General features: G+C 26.7%; 1 protein-coding gene across 2 annotated transcripts; it reads left to right on the plus strand.

The window, feature by feature from the left end:
* Nucleotides 1-360: 360 nt before the first annotated feature.
* LOC122270214 (uncharacterized) lies at nt 361-18,901 on the plus strand. Of its 2 annotated transcripts, none has more exons than XM_087163897.1 (8): nt 361-518; nt 8,287-8,493; nt 10,970-11,180; nt 11,945-12,024; nt 13,484-13,559; nt 15,040-15,125; nt 16,597-16,648; nt 18,632-18,901. In XM_087163897.1, the coding sequence occupies exons 2-7, from the start codon at nt 8,293-8,295 to the stop codon at nt 16,633-16,635; spliced, it is 693 nt and encodes a 230-aa protein (XP_087020023.1). In that variant the 5' UTR covers nt 361-518; nt 8,287-8,292; the 3' UTR covers nt 16,636-16,648; nt 18,632-18,901. The 2 variants fall into 2 exon arrangements, with proteins under 2 accessions (XP_087020023.1, XP_087020024.1); XM_087163898.1 differs by lacking the exon at nt 361-518 and adding an exon at nt 4,126-4,451.
* Nucleotides 18,902-19,182: the final 281 nt, after the last annotated feature.

Below are 19,182 nucleotides of genomic sequence, written 5' to 3' on the forward strand. Positions count from 1 at the left end.
TTTTTTCAAAAATTTTGGATACTGTGAGTAATTGCTTTCAGTAGAATTTTTTAAGGCAGTTAACTTTAACAGGATCCAACTGTATTTTATCTTAAAATCAAATTTATTTATCTTAAAGTCAATACATTAAAAGTGATCTCTAAAAACTTTTAACATAGTGAATTATTTTCTTAAATTTTCTGACTAAAATAGCTATACCTATACCTATTTTTAGAAACACTAACTCATAGCCTCAACATCTACAGCCATTTCCTCGAATTCTGGCAAAAACTGGTTCTTGATTGACTTTTTTTCCCCACTACTCAGGGTCTTTCTCATTTCCACGTAGGTAGGGTTGTAGCAGGAACCTGTTTTTCATGTATACACTAGTACTTATTATGCTGAGACTTCTCAACCAATCAGATTGCTCAAGAGTGCAATTTCTTTAACCACGTGTCGAAAGAGATTAATTTAAATAGTTAGTTTTGTACAATTGCTGGGATTATTTTCTATAAGGAGGAACATCAGGATTATTTTCTGTAAGCTAATTTACTTGTATTATTTCAGTTCTTAATTTGTATGAATATTTTATTTTTATTTTCTAATCCACATTTTTAACAGAAATATGAAAATAACTTTAATTCTCCCTTGTTTTGATTTTCTTAGACAAAAATAGCAAGCAAATTCAATAGTTAAAATATTTTAATACGTTTTCGTTTCAAGTTTAGCATAGATTTTTAAATAACATGAAATCTAATACCGTTTTCTTATTATCTTTCCCTTTTTTTCTCTTAGAAAGTTTGAACCTTTTGTTTTTATTTATTTTTTACATATTTAACCTTGGTTTTTGTTACACTTATATTTAATTTCAAGGATTTTTTTTTCTGAATGAATGAGAAATGGCACAATATAATATTTCCAATAACAATATATTGAAAAAATATTAAAAGAAAACAAGTGTTTATAAAATATTGCCTCAGTATTTCTTAATTCGCTTTTCAAATCAAAATAAAATTATTAATATCGTTATTAAGGAAATTTGCTTTTCTAATAACCATTTTATTTTAAACATTAGCAGTAGTTTTTATAAATTTTCACCTCGAAGTAAAAAAATTTTTTTTATTTTATTAATTTTCTGCTTATGTATATTCACAAAAAACAAATTCTTAATTAGATTGGATGTAACACAAGGACTGCAAATTCATCTGCAACTCGAAAATTTGCACAGTTTAACAGTAGAGAAATTTTTGTGTCCTTATAGTTATGCTTTTTATAGTAATTTTTTTGGGTGGTTTAGTTCGTTATGAAGCGACAAATTATGTGAATCGGAATATTTTTTATTAACAGTTTTAAAGTTCGCCTATCCAAAAGTATAAAATATCTTTCTAATATTCTTTTAAAAATAATTTGTTAAAATAATTTTACTATAATTTATAATTTTAATATTTTATTTAATATTGTTCGAAAAATCTTGAATTGTAGATTATACGAAGTTTAACTTCTTTTAAAACTATGCAATTTAAAGTGAGAGAATATGAAGTTTGAGTGAAATTAATCCGGATAGTTTCTGTGTTATCCAATTTTAAAAAGAGTTATACTTAAATTTTAAATTCTAGTGATCTTTGATCGATTTTGTTTAAATATTGTATTTTGTCATTTAAAGTTACATATTTAAAAATGATGCAAAAATTTTATTTAAGCAATACAAAATATTTTATAGTTATTCTTTTACAGAATTTTTCTTTTTTTTTTTACTTCGTTATATCACCTAAAATTAAAAAAAAAATTTTTTTTTAAGCAATCATAAAACTCGTTTATCCAAAAGTAAAAAAATAATTTTTTTGATATTATTTTAAGACAAATTTTGTAGAAGAATTTTTTTTGTAAAAAATTATAGTTTTATTATTTTATTTTATAATAGGCGAAAAACTTTTGAATTGTAGAGTAAATAAAGTTTTACTTCATTTTAATTACGAAAAATGAGATTTGAGCGAAATTAATTAGTTAGTTTCTGAGTTATCCAATTTTAAAAAGTCGTTTAGTTAGAATTAAATTTCTTGAGAAATAGTTGATCGATTTTTTTTCATATTTTGTATTATTTTATTTAAAGTTATCGATACATTTTTATTAAATTTATCAATACATATTTTAAAATGATGCAAGAATTTTAATGCGCAGCAATTAAAAATATTTCCGACTATAATGATATAAAAAAACAACAAAAATTAGTAAATATTTATTAAAAAAAATTTCACTTGGAATGTTCATGCTAATTTTCATTATGCAAGCTAAAAGTGCCTTATATGTTTATAAATTTGTCAGACTATTTTTTTCGAAATACCAGTTTGTTTGAAAATTATTGCAAATTTCAAGTAATGTTAGGCGAATTTTTCTCACTTTTCTGCTTTACGTGAAAATTAATTTTGCCACTCAAAACTATAAGAAATAAGAATTTGAAACTTTAATAGTCTGTAGAAAAAAGTATAGAGAATACGACGAAATATAAAAATTAACAATGAACTATTAATTCAATAATTGTTTAGCTGTCCTAATGAGTTCGACTCAATTTCTTTTTAAAAAATTTCTTTTTTATTTTTTGTAAGCAGGGGTCTTAATATTATTAATCGTGAGTAATGTTTAAAATATTTTCTCAAAATTATGGCGAATTTGAGTAAGAGAGCTTCAAATTTACGTCCCGCTGACAGCTCTATAAGAAATTGTAACGCTTAAATATATGATAAATTTCTGATCTAGATCATTAATATTGTTACCTGTGTTTTGAACAAAAATCTTTAAAGCATTTCGAATAGGCAATGAAATAAAACTAAATATCTTATAATAAACTTCATTTTAATATGATTTTTATACAACTACATATAACTATATAACCATGTAACTATAATACAACTACATATAACTATATAACCATGTAACTATAATACAACTACATATAAATATATAACCATAAAACTATAATACAACTACATATAACTATGTAACCATGCAACTATAATACAACTACATATAATGTTTTTAAAGAAAAATTCGAAAAATCATTACGCAAGGCTTGATAAAAATAATAAGCCTTTTAAAATTTTAATCTTAACTAAAATAATATCAGTTTTTAGTTTAAAACTATGCTAATATTATACAAAATCAACATAAATGTTCGAATAATTTTATGATAAGCTATTTTTGTAATGTGTCTTAACGTAAAGAGATTTTCACAAAATCTTAGTTTTTTCTGAAAATGCATTTAAAGTATGCAATTTCCAAAATAACATTTGTCAACATGTGAACAAAAGCAACAGTTATAACTTCGCTTCTAAAGAATGGAGAACAAAAAATTACAAATCTAATGAAGGAAAATTTGAACGTTTCTTGCAGGGGAAAAAATAGTACGCTTGGATGATCTGTAGCCCGTTGATATGCAATACTTAGATAAAATTTGACTTGTAGAACAAGTCATTTTTATTTCTTAACAGGAATTTGTTCGCAAAATTCCGATTTGTCTGAAATTTATTACAAACTTAAATGCTTTGTTTGTGATTTTTTCTCAAAATTTTTGCTTTTAATTTTTTTTTCTAACATATTTATCATTGTAGTAGAAAATTATTTCCCTCACAAGACCTTTATTTCTTTATAAGATCGTTCTCAAGTTGACGATCACAAGTAGCAAAAAGAGAGAGATTCCATGTTGCCAGATATAATTTTGAACTATAATTTCTTAAAATTTTTAAATAATAATAATTTTCTAAAAGTAATATATATATTTAGATTGTCAAGAATTTATATTATAATAACTTTTTACTATACTCTTGCAATAAATTTAAAAAAAATTCAAACATTTTTGATGCAGTGAACAATCGTTTTTAGTAGAATTTTTTAAGTTAGTTCACTTTAACGGGGTCCAACTGTAGTTACAAACTTAAGTATTTTATTCAAATTCAATACATTAAAAGTGATCTCCAAAAACTTTCAAAGAGTGAACAATTTTCTTAAATTTTTTTCACTAAAATATCCATAATGCAAACTATGCGTATACGTTTTATAGAAACACCAAGTCATAGCCGTAACATCCACAGCCATTTTCTCGAATTCTAACAAAAACTGGTTCTTGATTGCTTTATTTTTTAAAAACTATCCCCAAAATTTAGGGCATGTTCCTGCTATTTCGACACAAAACCAAGTCCCCCTTTCCACAGTCCGAATCTTCAATCAATCAAATCTGTCAAAATTGGTGGGAGTTGGGGTGGGGGACGAAGATCCATGTAGGTAGGGCAGTGGCAAGAACCTGTTTTTCGTGTATACACTAGGGCTTATCGAGTAGAGACTTCTCAACCAATCAGATTGTTCAAGACTGCCATTTTTTTTTAACCCATGTATCGAAACATAATAGTTTAAATAGTTGAAGTAAGTCAGTAGTAACTAAGTAGTTTTAGTAGTTACACGTGTTATTAGGATTATTTTCTGTAAGTAAATTTACTTGTATTATTTTAGTTCTTAATTTTCATTTATATTTTATTTAATTCCTTAGTTTATGGCAAAGATATCCCTTTAGTTTAATCTAAAAGAGTACCCTTATGTTTATTATGTCTGTTTTTTTATTTAATTTGATTTTTATTTTTGCTAAGCTGAGGTTCTATCATTACCAATCTTGAATAATGTTTGAAAATTCAATAATGCTATGCTACTGGATTCGATTGAATTTCGTTTTTAAAAAGTCTTATTTAGCACTTTATTTTATTTTTGGTTAGCATTGTTCCTAATATTATCAATTTTGAGTACAGCTTAAACATTCGATGATTATAAAGCTGTCCTACAGGGTTCGTATAAATTTTTTTTTAAAAATAGTCTTATTTAGCATTTTAAAATTTTTTTTTTTGGTAAGCAAGGGGCCTAATAATGTCAATCTTGGGAAATGTATAAAAATGCATTAATTGTTAAGCTCTCTTACTGGGTTCGACTCAATTTCTTTTTAAAAACAGCTTTGTTTACTATTTTATTTATATTTTTGGCAAGCAGGTGTCGTAATGTTTAAAAATTCGATAATTGTTAAGCCTTATTACTGCGTTCGAGTACTTCATTTACTACTTCATACTTCATTTTAGTATTTCATTTTTATTTTGGTAAGCAGGGTTTTTAATATTATTAATCTTGAGTACTGTTTAAAAAATTTTAAAATATTTTCCTAAAATAAAGGCAAGTTTGAGCATAATAATTCGAGTTCATATCCTGCTAACAGCTCTATAAGAAATTGTAATGTTTAAATATGTAATAATTTTTTTTGGATCAATAATTTGGTTCCCTGTGTTTTGAACAAAAATTTTTTAATAGCATTTTAAATATACATGTGAAATAAAACTAAATATATTGTTCAATATCGACTTTCTGAAAGAGAAATTCGAAAATTCATTACGTAAGGCTTAATAAAACTAATAAACTTATAAAAATTTTTATCTTAATAAAAATAAAAGCAATTTTCAGCTCTAAGCATTGTTAACATTTTACGAAATCTACATAAAGGTTCGAAAAATTTTATAATAAACTATTTCTGTAATGTGTTTTTAATTTTTGTATCAATCTAAAAATATCTCTTTTTTTTATTATTTGGAACCAAATATGGCCTCGACAAGCCCAATTTATAATTAAAACGATTTATATACGTGCTCTTTGTTCGAATAATTCATTTACATCATTAGTTTATTTGATAATTCAATTAATAACAAACTTGGTAATGACTTTTTTTAAAAATAATTCAGACAGTCCTTGACCAATTTTTCATCAGTTTTCAAATGTCCCTTAACTTCATTAATGACAATTATTGGTAATAATTTTTTACCTTATTGATAATAATTTTGATTTCAAATGTTGAGTGAAAAACAAAATATATTATTTCATTAGTGATTGACTAATTTTTCATCTTTATTGACAACACTTTATTTTCATTAAAAGTCTAGAACAGATAAATTTAAAGCTCAAATGCTGCATGAAAATCAACATATAACATTTATATTTTAAATATTGAATGATAAACAAAATTTTATATTTTAATATTGTTTGACTTATTTTGCAACTGTCATTTACTTGTACTTACGATGCTCTAGAATATATTGTAAATTGTAGATTTTTTGTTTTATATTTTATTGGCAGATTTTCTGTGATAGCTCGCGGTTCTGAAAATTATAAATGTTTTTTTTAACAAATTTATGAATCTTCAATAGTAATTGTTTTTTAAAAGCATAATTTTATTTTTGTTACTGTAAGTTTTTTCTATTGTTTGTCATTTTTTTAAATTTTAAATTCTTTAATTCAAAAAATTATTATTTGCAAATTTTATAAATTTTTTAAAAGAGGAATATGTTTTAAGGATTTTAAAATTGATTTAAACTGTTAAGTTTCTAAGGAGACATTTTAAATGGATCTATCACATAAAGTGAGCATAGTTTGTAAAGCAAACCACATAGGATTGCATTGCAATCTTTAGGGGTTGGGAAGCACTAGCGAATAGGAGGAAGAGCCTATAATGGTTTAATTTTATATATTAATATTATTATTACTATAATATCTATATCTAGAATAGATTAATTAACAGTTCAAATGTGTTAGAATGAATAGCATTCAACATTTAACAGTTTTAAATTTATAGTTTAATTTTGATTTTAAATTCCAATGAATGATAAACAGAGTATTTTTCATAGTGCCTGACTTATTTTGAAACTGTTATTTAATGGCACTTAATTTAATTAATACAAAAAAATAGGTTGTTTATTTTTTTATTACTTAAATAGGTATTTATTTCTTTTGCTACATAAAAGGATGATGGTTATAGCATACTTTTATTTAATTACAAAGCAAAAGAAGTCTTTGTCATTGGGAGTTTAGGAAAATCTTTTTATAACTTTTTATTATGATTCATTTAAATAGATTTTTGATAATATTAGATTAACCTGCAATCGTATTCCTCTTAAACGATTACAAAGAAAGCTTTCATTTATTTTTCACGTTGATATCAAAATATTGAATTATCAAGCACGTGAATTCTCAAAAGCATAAAAATGGGAAAATACTTGTTCGCAAATTTCTGAATTCGTGGTTCTTTTCTTTCGTGGACAACGAAAAGTTGAATTAAAATGAGCTGTATGACTGGAAGGTTAGAAGAAAAGGTTAAAAACGTATAGTCCATATAAAAAAAAGTGTTCTATAGAAGAAAAGTATTTGTCTTTTAAAAGCATAATTAGTGAGTTGCTGCAAGTTTTCCTATGCATTCCATTTGTTTCAATTTTGAAATCATTCAGTTCTATAACTTATTATTTTTTAATTTAATTTAATTTTTTTATTTACAATGAGCTGCACAATCGGTCTTGCCGATGAGCAGACCTAGTGCGTTCTCCAGAGGTGGTATCCACTCTTTCAGGACTACCACAATGGGTGAGATACCGTTGGTCAACTAATAACTTAAAATTGACTGAAAATTCTAAATTTTTAAAAAGGAATTAGTTCTAACTATTTTAACAATTGACTTAAATTCTTAAGATTATTGGGTATAACTTAGCCAGCAAGCGAGAATGATTTGCTAAGCAAACCATATAAGATTGCATAACAATTTTGGGAATCAGCAGCGAGTAAGTGAAGAAGACTAATAGTTAAATTTAAAATAGTAGTTTTAATTAAGGTTATTTTAATTTAAATTTATTTTAATTTAAATTTATTTTAATTAAATTTATCTTAATTAAATTCATTTTAATGAAATTTATTTTAATGAAATTTATTTTTATTAAATTTATTTTAATTAAATTTATTTTAATTAAACTTATTATAAAAACAACTGTTGTTTCAGGTCTGAATATTTAATATTTTATTTTTATAAGATTTGAAAGATTATTGTTTTTTGTTTTTTTAAAGCAGGAGAAAAAATTCATAATTTGTTGTTTTTTAATTTAATTGCCAAACCTTATTTTAAATGATAAGATTTTAAAGATTATTGTTTTCTTTTTTTAAAGCAGGAGAAAAAATTCATAATTCGTTGTTTTTTAATTTAATTGCCAAACCATATTTTAAATGATAAGATTTTAAAGATTATTGTTTTCTTTATTTAGAGCAGAAGAAAAAATTCATAATTCGTTGTTTTTTAATTTAATTTGCCAAACCTTATTTTAAAGGATAAGATTTTAAAGATTGTTTTTTTTTAAAAGCAGGAGAAAAATTCATAATTAGTTGTTTTTTAGTTTAATTGCCAAACCTCATTTTAAATGATAATATAACGGTATAAATTTCACCCAATTAATGTTGTTTAAATTTTCTCAGATAACAATGGAAGATTACGATATTAATAATGTAGACTTCGGGAGGTTACTCACCGAAGAAGAACTTCTGAATTTAGATACCTGCATTAATTTTCTGAATCAAGAGAAGGAAAATCAGATTAACTTTCAAGATGTGTTAACTGAAGATGAACAGCTGAACCTTGAAAATTGCATCCAGAAAATATTAAAAGAAGATAGAATAACCCAGGTAAGTTTAACTGTGTAAAATATATAATTTTTGTGCACTTTTTAGCTATACTGATTTTTGATTAATTTATATGTTTTGTATGCACCACTTTAGAAACTTAACAGGCCTCTGCCCACGCAATTTAGGATTTTAGGTTAAATTTTTTATTTTGTGCTTTCTCGCTATAATAATTTTCAAAGGAGGTAAGTAAAAATTAAAAGAGTCGCTCTACTATACTTGGAGGAAATTTCTAGATTTTTCATGAATTAGTCCTCAAATTTTTAAAGCAATAAAATAATGTAATATGTAATTTTGAGTGAGTAATTTAAAGTTACATGTGTCACAGATTTTATATTTTTTTTAATCTACTCTTATTTGCAGCTTAAATTGATTAAAATCAATTTGGATAAAGCTAAAAATTTCATTTAACGTTTACTGCACAAAAATAAAGTTACTCATTAAAAATCTAAAAACTAATGTTTGTTTACTACTTAAATATCTTTCAAAAACTGTTGATTTCAGAATTGTACTGCCGAATTTTTACGAGAAAAACTTATAGAAAATCTATAATAGTGCACGCCTTATTATATCTATATTCTGATTGGGTGACCGAATTTTTTTTTTTACACGTATCGAAAAATGCCAAAGAATGTAAGCATCCATCTTCAGTTTATTTGGGAAAATTAAATGAGGAAGATAACAGACACATGTAGAATTCTCTCTTCCTGTGTCCATTTTTTAGGAAAATGAGTATAATCGGGAGAGGAAGGAATTCTTAAGTTCTATTTTATCCATCAGAGGTTATTCGGGAAAATTAAATGAAAAAGATAACAGACACATTTAGAATTTTCTCTTCCCGTGTCCATTTTTTCGGAAAATGAGTATAATCGGGAGAGGAAGGAATTCTTAAGTTCTATTTTATCCATCAGAGGTTATTCGGGAAAATTAAATGAAAAAGATAACAGACACATTTAGAATTTTCTCTTCCCGTGTCCATTTTTTCGGAAAATGAGTATAATTGGGAGAGGAAGGAATTCTTAAGTTCTATTTTATCCATCAGAGGTTATTCGGGAAAATTAAATGAAAAAGATAACAGACACATTTAGAATTTTCTCTTCCCGTGTCCATTTTTTCGGAAAATGAGTATAATCGGGAGAGGAAGGAATTCTTAAGTTCTATTTTATCCATCAGAGGTTATTCGGGAAAATTAAATGAAAAAGATAACAGACACATTTAGAATTTTCTCTTCCCGTGTCCATTTTTTCGGAAAATGAGTATAATCGGGAGAGGAAGGAATTCTTAAGTTCTATTTTATCCATCAGAGGTTATTCGGGAAAATTAAATGAAAAAGATAACAGACACATTTAGAATTTTCTCTTCCCGTGTCCATTTTTTCGGAAAATGAGTATAATCGGGAGAGGAAGGAATTCTTAAGTTCTATTTTATCCATCAGAGGTTATTCGGGAAAATTAAATGAAAAAGATAACAAACACATTTAGAATTTTCTCTTCCCGTGTCCATTTTTTCGGAAAATGAGTATAATCGGGAGAGGAAGGAATTCTTAAGTTCTATTTTATCCATCAGAGGTTATCTCAATTTTTCTTTCTTTACACTTTTTAAATATTACGTATACATCTGAAAGTTTATTTTAGAGAGCAGTATAAACATGAGAATTATATTAAAGCTTTATCTGCTTGTTTAATCAAAACTGCAACATACATATAACAGGGCAGATATTTGAATAAAGAAATAAAAACTAAACCTCAAAAATCTTTGATAATTAAAAGTTTCAGCTCTCTCACTAATAATTGTGTTAGAATTGACGCAATCAGTAACATAAATACTTGAATTCATTTAAAGAGAAGTTCGGTAATCATTAATAAAGAAAGTTTAATGCGATAAATTCACCCGTTCTTATTCAACGGACATATATGAAGTTATTAATGCACGAAAACCAGATAAACATATTTTCGTTTAGCATTTTTTTGAGAAATGTGCAGAACTTACTGCGCATGCTCTGCAAATTCGACCTTTTTAAAATAGCATCAATGCAAGGTACACCGGGCATGTCTGTATTTCGGACAATAGTACTAATCTAACCTGAGGGTGAATGCATCATGGAAAAAATGTTTTACACCTCTGTTTTTGGAGCCTATAACTAGGGAAGAATATGCTATGCTCATATTTAACCTATTCGTAGTTTCGTCATATTATGACTATGTCATATATCATATTATGACATTTTTAAGCACTGCTTTAATTTCTTGGTAAAGCATATAAGCTATTACATGACTCAGCAATGGAATTAATTCCTTAAAACGTTTCAAATAATTTAGTTCTTAAAGTTATTTAGTTGTACAATTCAGTTGTCGGAATATGCAATTTATGTAGTTTACATACAGGTAATTTGATCAGATTTCACATTTTATAATAAACTGGATTTATATTCACGAGAATATATTCATTAAAATACATTTATTCATTTGCTTTTTTACAGAATCCTAATGAAGTGCCACCGAAAATGTCGTTGAATCAACAAGCTTTGCTACAGAAGCCTTTAATTCAATGGCACTGTCAGCAGCCTCAAACCCAATGGCACCATCAGCAGCCTCAAACCCAATGGCACATTCAGCAGCCTCTAACTCCATGTCAGCAGCCAAGTGTATCCTATCAGCATTTCTATCAGCCTATAGCTGTATCTGTGAATAGTATGTTTTTTTCGATATTTTAGTTTTAGATTATTAGATTTAGTTTTAGATAAAACGTGATTTCTCCCCCCATACATTTGACTTTCCAGCTTTAAAAGTAATGAGGTAGTCGCAATTTGGAATACTATTTGGTTGCTGTAGATATTTCAGTACACCCTCAGAAAATATGGAAACTTCTTGTTTTTACTTTTGCTTACTTTCAAAAATCTAGAATTAACTGAAATGGTTAAAAAATACGTTTTAATTTGAAATATTTGTTCCATTAGTAATAATATCACAATAAAAATAATTTTAATAATAATTTACGAAATGTATTTAATCTGTAGCTTGATATTAAACAGTTGCAGCCATGATACAGAAACCTGAATTTAAACTGATTTATTTTAAATCACTCTAATAGTTGGAAACCAATCTGTTAAATGTCAGTGAAATGCACGTTTATAGGTTATTGGAATTAATAGTCGATAAAGTTAAGAAATTGGTCTCCATCCCTTTCGATGGTGATAGTTAAGACTCAATGGTACATACTTTAGAGAAGATAAAATTTTCTAACTTAAACCTAAATACATTTTAATTAACATACTCTTTTAATTCTTTGAAATTAGACAAGAAAGAATAAACTATATGATTTTTTTCAGATATAGTGTCTTGACTTACTCACTTGAATTACTCTTGATTTACTTTTTGACTCACTCTCATTACTTATGAATTACTTTTTGAATTATTCATTTCCTGTTAAATAATTTTTATTCCATTTTTTTTAGCTTTGCCTTATAATAATGCACCCTCGGGATCATCCCCATGCTTTTCAAAGTTTGGTCAAAATACGAGAAAAATGAAGAAGGTAATTAATATTTTTTTTATTTTCAAGCATAATTAAAGCACCTTTCAAAAATTTATAAGTGCAACTTTATATATTTTATTAAAATTTAAATTTTTTGATTTTACGCAACCCGAAAGTTACAATCAGAACCATTTTTCAAGAAGTATAAATTGAAAACAACAAAGATGAGATTTATGCAGCATTTAATTTGTGATTAGCATTTACAAATTTAACAAAAAGTTTTTCTAAAAATACATTTTTCATTTTGGAAAATAAGACAAATGCTACAGTCTCTACTGCTTTACTCAAAACTTTTTTATATCCATTTATTCTTCTGTTACGAACAATTCAGATCGTGTCAGGAAGTTGACGCATTGCACAATTTGGCAATAATTTTACAATAAAATTTACACAATTCATAACTCGAAACAATCAGAATCATTTTTCAAGATGCATAAATGAAAAATAACAAAGGGGATGGACAATGAGCTGATAATATGAGATAAACATCTGCAAACTTTGTTTCCCTTAAAATTGATACTCTTTTTATTATTTTACTCAAAAAGCGCCATCAAAAATACTTTTTAGTACGTAACTTATTTTTCTTCATTTTAATTATTGTTAAGATTTTTTTTTACTCTGTGGAAACACGTTTTAGCTACACAAATATAAACAAAATAAACTCGTTGTTTCAGTTAACTTTAGAAATGCTAGATCAGTAACGTATCTCCGATCTACATTACTGAGATTGCAAAAATGATTGAACGTGTAAGAAACGCAATAAATCTTTAAAGTTTTTATTTACAGCAATAGCTAATGTTAAAGCAATATGAAAAAATCATTATTTAAACATCTCTCCAGAACGGAATAATTAAGAACTTAATGCGATTTTTAGAATCGAACTTAAAATTGCTCCTTGTAGTCGATGTCCGAACTTCAAAATCAGAGTACTAACGGTTCTTGACTTTAAAAGATTCAACATAACGTTACGGGACCACAGACAGACAAAAATAATATGTAAACACGAGAGAAATGCTTAAAAAAATATAGCAGCAGCAAAATAAAAATTGCTAAGTCTGTTATGTTATCGTTTCGTTAAATTATTTTAACATTTGTATTGCCACCAAGGTCATTTTGAAAAGTCATGGCATGACGTAAGTCATTGAAAGGAATAAAGTAAGTGTCAAAAATATGTAGACATTATAAAATTAATATTCATAAAGTAATTGTCATAAATACGCAAATATTATAAATTTATTAAGCAATTATTTAAATCAAGAAATAATTTTTTTAAAACTTCATTGTTTATATGATGTATGGGAAAGAATCCAAGGTAGACTAATATGATTTTTTTTGTAACTAGATTAATTGAAGAAAAAAACATTTGAATTTAGAGAGTAGGTTGATAGATATTGATTAATCATAGTTTTTTTAAGCTTTAAATTACATTTATTATTTAATCACTTAATTTTTTTTTCAGACTCATGCAATGGATCGCCGAAAAAGGCCTTATTGCAGAAGACAAAGTCAACCAACTGTAGCTGCATTTGAGAATAGTATGTAGTTTCTTATATTTAAGTTTTTGAACTATTGCATTCTTTGTCTTATGTCCTAGAAACCCCTTCATGATGCTTTGGTTAAAATATTGCTTCATAGCATATTGATCCTTACAGTATATATAATTAGATGCGTAATAGAAAATAGGATTAGAAATATAATAAAAACTTATTGGAATAAACATAGAGGTTCTCTTCGGGAAGCATTCCTTTATGAGAGGCATTTCGAAATAGAGAATGTTCAGATGTAATCTCAATCTTATATTGATCTTATCTTAAGATAAAAAGGATAAAAATTGCTCACTATAATGCAAAAAATATATGTTTACTTTTTCTTATATGCATTGTGCAAAATAAAAATTTAAACTCTCTGAATATTTTCTGACATAATGGTGCGCTTAAAATGCAGTACATACACAACAGTATATTTTAACTACTTAAAGAAAACTGACAAAAAAGAAACTTTTTCTTAATAAATGTCATTTTCCAAGTTGTAGTTTTAATACATTATAAGGTTTATATACAGATTTTTCATATTTTACTAAATTTTAGATTATACACATATAGATAATATATATTTTTTATGAATTGGAGTTTAGGAGGGATCCATTACAATATAGGTTGGAACTTATTTATTCTTAATTTTTGAGTATTTTTTTAAAGTTTTGAAGTAAACAACAAAAATAAAATTTAAAACATTAGTTCTCAAAAATTAATAAAACTTAGCTATTTATATGCTGTATATTGCTAAAATGTATTTTGTTTCAATAATTATTTAATATTTAACTTAAAAACGACCGAAATTTCTCTCTAATAATAAGCATTATTTAATTAAATTTTTACATTGTATATTTAATCCGAATGCATTAGTTCTGATTATTTGAAAGCAGTGCATTGAGCATTAAAGCTTTAAACATATTAAAGTATTTGTATTCTTTCTCTGTCTTTTCTGTAAGATAATATATTAATAATATGCTATCAGACAGTAAATAGAGGTGAAAATGATAAGCCGATTAAATTAATAGTAATTAATCAGACTTTTTAAAAATTTTAACTTTTAACTTTTTTATGCAGATTAAGATGACAAAATTTTAATATAAAAAATGCTTTCTAATGCTTTTCTCCTTATGCTTTCTAATGCTTTTCTCCTTATGCTTTCTAATGCTTTTCTTCTTATGCTTTCTAATGCTTTTCTTAATGCTTTACTAAATGCTTTTCTTTTAGTAGATTTGAAATACAACGTTTAAGCGAAACAGATGATTTTTTATTTTCTGAAATTAATATCTTATTATAATTCTTTGAAAAGAGTTTAAATGACGTTTTTTGCGTTTTTAACACAACAAAAGTTCTTAAAATATCTGATTTATCAGTGAAACACAGTGCTTTTTGTTAAAATGAACCACAATGATTGATTGAAATACAAATAAGCTTTTTTCGTGTAATTTTTGTTTAATAACTTTTTTCCCTTATCTATTTTTAGACTGCTCTTACGTCAGCCCCAGTGGACTTTCGGAATCTTCGGAATACTTCTCAAAGTTTGAAGAAAATATTAAAAGTTTAGAAAGGGTAACTTTTACTTTTAATTAAATTTTAATTCCTTTTGAAGTTTTTAAAAAAAATTGTAAAATTCTTAAAAATTCAGCTTTGTTTTCCAGTTTCTGCCCAAAATTGAAAAGGCTTTTTCATTATCTCACAAAGTGTGATTCACTATCGAATAAAAAGTGAGAAAGGCAGGATGAAATACATAAAATAAATTGCCTAATTAAACTTTTGGGTACTTATCCTTTCAACTTTTTTTTCTCTGTCATTTAAACAGGTTATGATATTTTCCCTCATATTTCTCTCAGTTTAGATTCTTTTGATCTCAATAGTGATTTTGTTTTTTTAGTGTTTAAGTTTTGATTTGTAACATTAATGTGTATACTTGACTTTATTGGGTGCGAGTTTAAAAATGTATACTAAATACAGCCATTAAGGAAGACCCTGCATAATTGCCGAACGTTTACGGTTTGGTCGCAACGTTAAATTACAAGGTATTGAACCTTCTCAAATATTTGTTTTTTTAAATTTCCAATAAGCTGCACAATCAGTCTTCCCGATGAGCAGACCTAGTGCGTTCTCCAGAAGTGGTATCCACTCTTTCAGGACCACCACAATGGGTGAGATACCGTTGGCCATGTTAATTTGGACGTCTAGTTTCTGCCACACTAGATGACCGCACCGAGACTCTATTTGGATGCTAAAGTGCAGGAGGAATTTAATTTTGCCGGAAAACCCAAGAGCCACTCCAGTGATCTTTTACATGTCGCATAATCATACGACATGGCAGCTGAGGATTTTCTACATCCCGAAAATCCGGCGTCTGGGACGAGGATCGAACCCACAGTCTTGGGCTCAGAAGGCCAACGACAAATCACCTTCTCGAATGTAACTCAAATCTTAACAATTCTTCAATCAAATCAAACTGAAAAAAAAACAGTTAACCTTTGCACCAGAGCAGTGAAGAAGAGTAATATCTCTATTACGAAGGTTTAATTATTAGTGCACAGTTAGGTTAACTATCTAGAGCAAAGGGTTATGCAATGCCAACTACAAATGCCTACCACTCTTAATGTTAAAATATTTATGGTCTGCAAGAAAATTTAGCGTTTAGTTACAACTTTACATCTTAAGATTTAGTAATCCACGGGCATTATATTGCAAGAATGAAAGCACTGAGTTTTGTAACTTTTATTAGTTGCGACCATTTTTTAAGACCTTTAAATTTGATTAGTAACAAAGTTAAAGATTAGTAACAAAGTTACAGTTAATATTAGTAGATTAGATAGTTAAAGATTAGTAACAAATTAGAAGAATATAATCTCTGCAAAAAGCCCATAAGTCTGTTACGCTGTTTGAATATTTTTTTAGTTTGACCATAAACTGCATAGATTCAATTGATTCTAATTTCTTGAAGGACCGGAGAGAAGTTACTTTACGGGCCATATAGTTTATTATATTTAACTGCATTACTACATAAAATATTATATTTTTTCAGGTGTACTGTACCAGAGATGTTCAAAGTAAGTTTACGTAAAAAACAGTAAAAAGTAAGTATACAAAAAATAGTAAGTATGCAAGTAAGTAGAAAGTTATTTCTACAACTCATTGTGTTTTAAGTGTATATCGCTAAACCTGCGAGATTGAAAAGGAAAGTTGTCACTGTTGTTACGAATTTTGCACAAATTTAGTCTAATTGGATACCTCCAAGTGACGTCATCGGTGGCAAATTATGACCTCCGTTGATTCAGAAGCCAATCAAATTCAACAAGACGTCGCTTAGGGGTATAGCATTAAATCTGATTTAAAACACATGGTTAAGTATAATCACTTATTCTTCGAGACATGCAAGCATCCAATAGGAAGGCATTTATGAGCCCTAGTTGTTGATCTGTAATTTAATTTCTTGGGAGACTGAAAACGTAAATTATTGTTTTTTAAACATATGCATAAAAAAGTTTAATTTCTCGATTCAAACATGCAATTTAATCGTAAAAAATTTTAATGTAATGCAGAGTTGGTCTCAGAGATTCTACAGGGAAATCTTAATTTTTATTACCAAATGCGTCTAGTTTTAATTCTCCACACAGCCCTCTTTAGATTAGGTCTCAATTTGAAAATTGATTTATATATATATATATGCTAATGTTTTTAAAAAATATATATAAGTTTTTTGACCGCTCCTCCCCCCCCCCGCTAAAAAAAAAAGAATTAACATTTTTATGTTATTAGAAAATTATGTAACTGCTTAAAAGTAACTACTAGAATGTAACTTAATAGTTAAGATATTATATTTTTTTAAAGTTATTTGACCAATAAATTACAATTTGAATAAAGCATTTTTAGTAAATACACATTGACAAACTGGGACAATTTGTTATTGGCTTGAATCTTTTAACTTCAAAAGAAACATTTTCACGTTACATCCAATTTCGTAATTGAGTTCCAATTATTTATGTATATTTTAAAACGCTTTTAACATATTAATACTATTCGACTTATAACGAGTTAAAAGGTCTAAATTAAAAATGTAACGCTAACTACAATGCATTGTAAAGTTGGTCAAACTGTCTAAATAATAGAATTTTCATCAAATGTCATAATATATCGTTAAACAATATTTCTAAATGAGTTGTTTAAAGTGAAAAATTTTATTTGACAAGGTAATTTTTTTTATCGTGCTTGACTATTTCATTGAGATAGAAGCATTAAAAATAATTATTTTTTAATTTGAATGAATATTTAGCATCTTGGACACTTGGTTAATTATTTATTTAACATTAATTTTAAATTTAGCTAAATGTTATTAAGTTTACTGTAAATTATATTTACAATGATTTTTATCGCATCGGTAGATCATGAGTTCTTGAATCGTGATTTTCAGAATCTACTTATCTGAGTAGTAACGATTTCAGATGAACTTGTTTATTATAGTTTATTGAATGGGAAATAAGAAATTTTTAGGGTGGGTCTATTCTTTTAAAAATATTTTCACAAAATAACGTGTTAGTTTTTTAAAAATATAATTAACTAAAAATTCTGCCCTCTACGACAAAGTTTCATGTTAGAATATACGTTAAAATTATGTTTTAAGTTTAGCATAGCTTTTAAAATTTAGCCGTATCGTGATTTATTGCTTGCAAAATACATTAAAATATCTTATTTAGTTGAATTAGATTTTAAGTTAGTTTATTAAAAACTAAATAAACATACCTTTATTGATAGATATTTTAATTAGAAAATATATTTTGACAAATATCTAACTAAAAATATGCATGTTCTATACATAAAAAGAATAGGAATAAGTTCTTCTGAAAGAAAAAGAATTTGAAATTATTCTCTATTCGAATACAGAGATAATGTTTAAAGTAATGTACTGATCACTGCATTTTAAGTACCGTTCTTCAATGGTTATATTTGACATTATTTTTGAAATTTTTTCCATTGAAGCAATATTTTAATTTTACTGTATTGTAGATAGATTGCTAATTCTATAATATTTTACTAAATTCCTTTCATCATTCTAATTATAGGTTCTTCATTATCCGGAGCTTCATTAGGGGCTTTCATCAGTTTACTTATTCGTCAGGGCACCTTCATCGCATCTAGAGGTTCATCATCATTATTTTTTATTCCAGTAATCTGGCCTTATTTTTTTAATATAATATAACAAAGAAATCAGATAAGTAAAAAAGTTTTCTCTTCATACGTGGAAAAATTTCATTTTTGTACATGGATATTCTGTAAATATTCTGTAAAATTAGTGTAAAAAAGATTTTAATAAATTTTCTCCCAATGCATAATTGCTTGTGCTTTTTTTTAATACAGTGTTTATTGTTTTAATACATATGTCTAAATTTATAAAGTCCAATTATAAAATATGGGCCGTATAGGAGTTTTACCGATAATTAAAATTGGGCCAAATAAATGTTTTCTTGAAAATTCCTTTTTTTTTAATTTTGGGCCGGGATAGCTTGGTCGGTAGGGCGCTGGGCCCATGTCCGAGAGTTCGCGGGTTCGAACTCCGCCGGCTGAAGACTCCCCGTGCAGTTGGTGACGTTAAATTATGTCGAGTAGCAAAATC

Source organism: Parasteatoda tepidariorum, chromosome 5, assembly GCF_982258835.1.
Source record: "Parasteatoda tepidariorum strain Cologne lab strain chromosome 5, Ptep-v5.0, whole genome shotgun sequence".
NCBI classification, from domain to species: domain Eukaryota; kingdom Metazoa; phylum Arthropoda; class Arachnida; order Araneae; family Theridiidae; genus Parasteatoda; species Parasteatoda tepidariorum.

What these genes read in the sequence shown, in the direction of transcription:
- LOC122270214 (XM_087163897.1), top strand. Translation starts at nt 8,293, where the DNA reads ATGGAAGATTACGATATTAATAATGTAGACTTCGGGAGGTTACTCACC. An exon ending in AAGAAGATAGAATAACCCAG is followed by an intron (nt 8,494 to 10,969) that starts GTAAGTTTAACT and finishes GCTTTTTTACAG; the next exon opens with AATCCTAATGAAGTGCCACC. An exon ending in TATAGCTGTATCTGTGAATA is followed by an intron (nt 11,181 to 11,944) that starts GTATGTTTTTTT and finishes CATTTTTTTTAG; the next exon opens with CTTTGCCTTATAATAATGCA.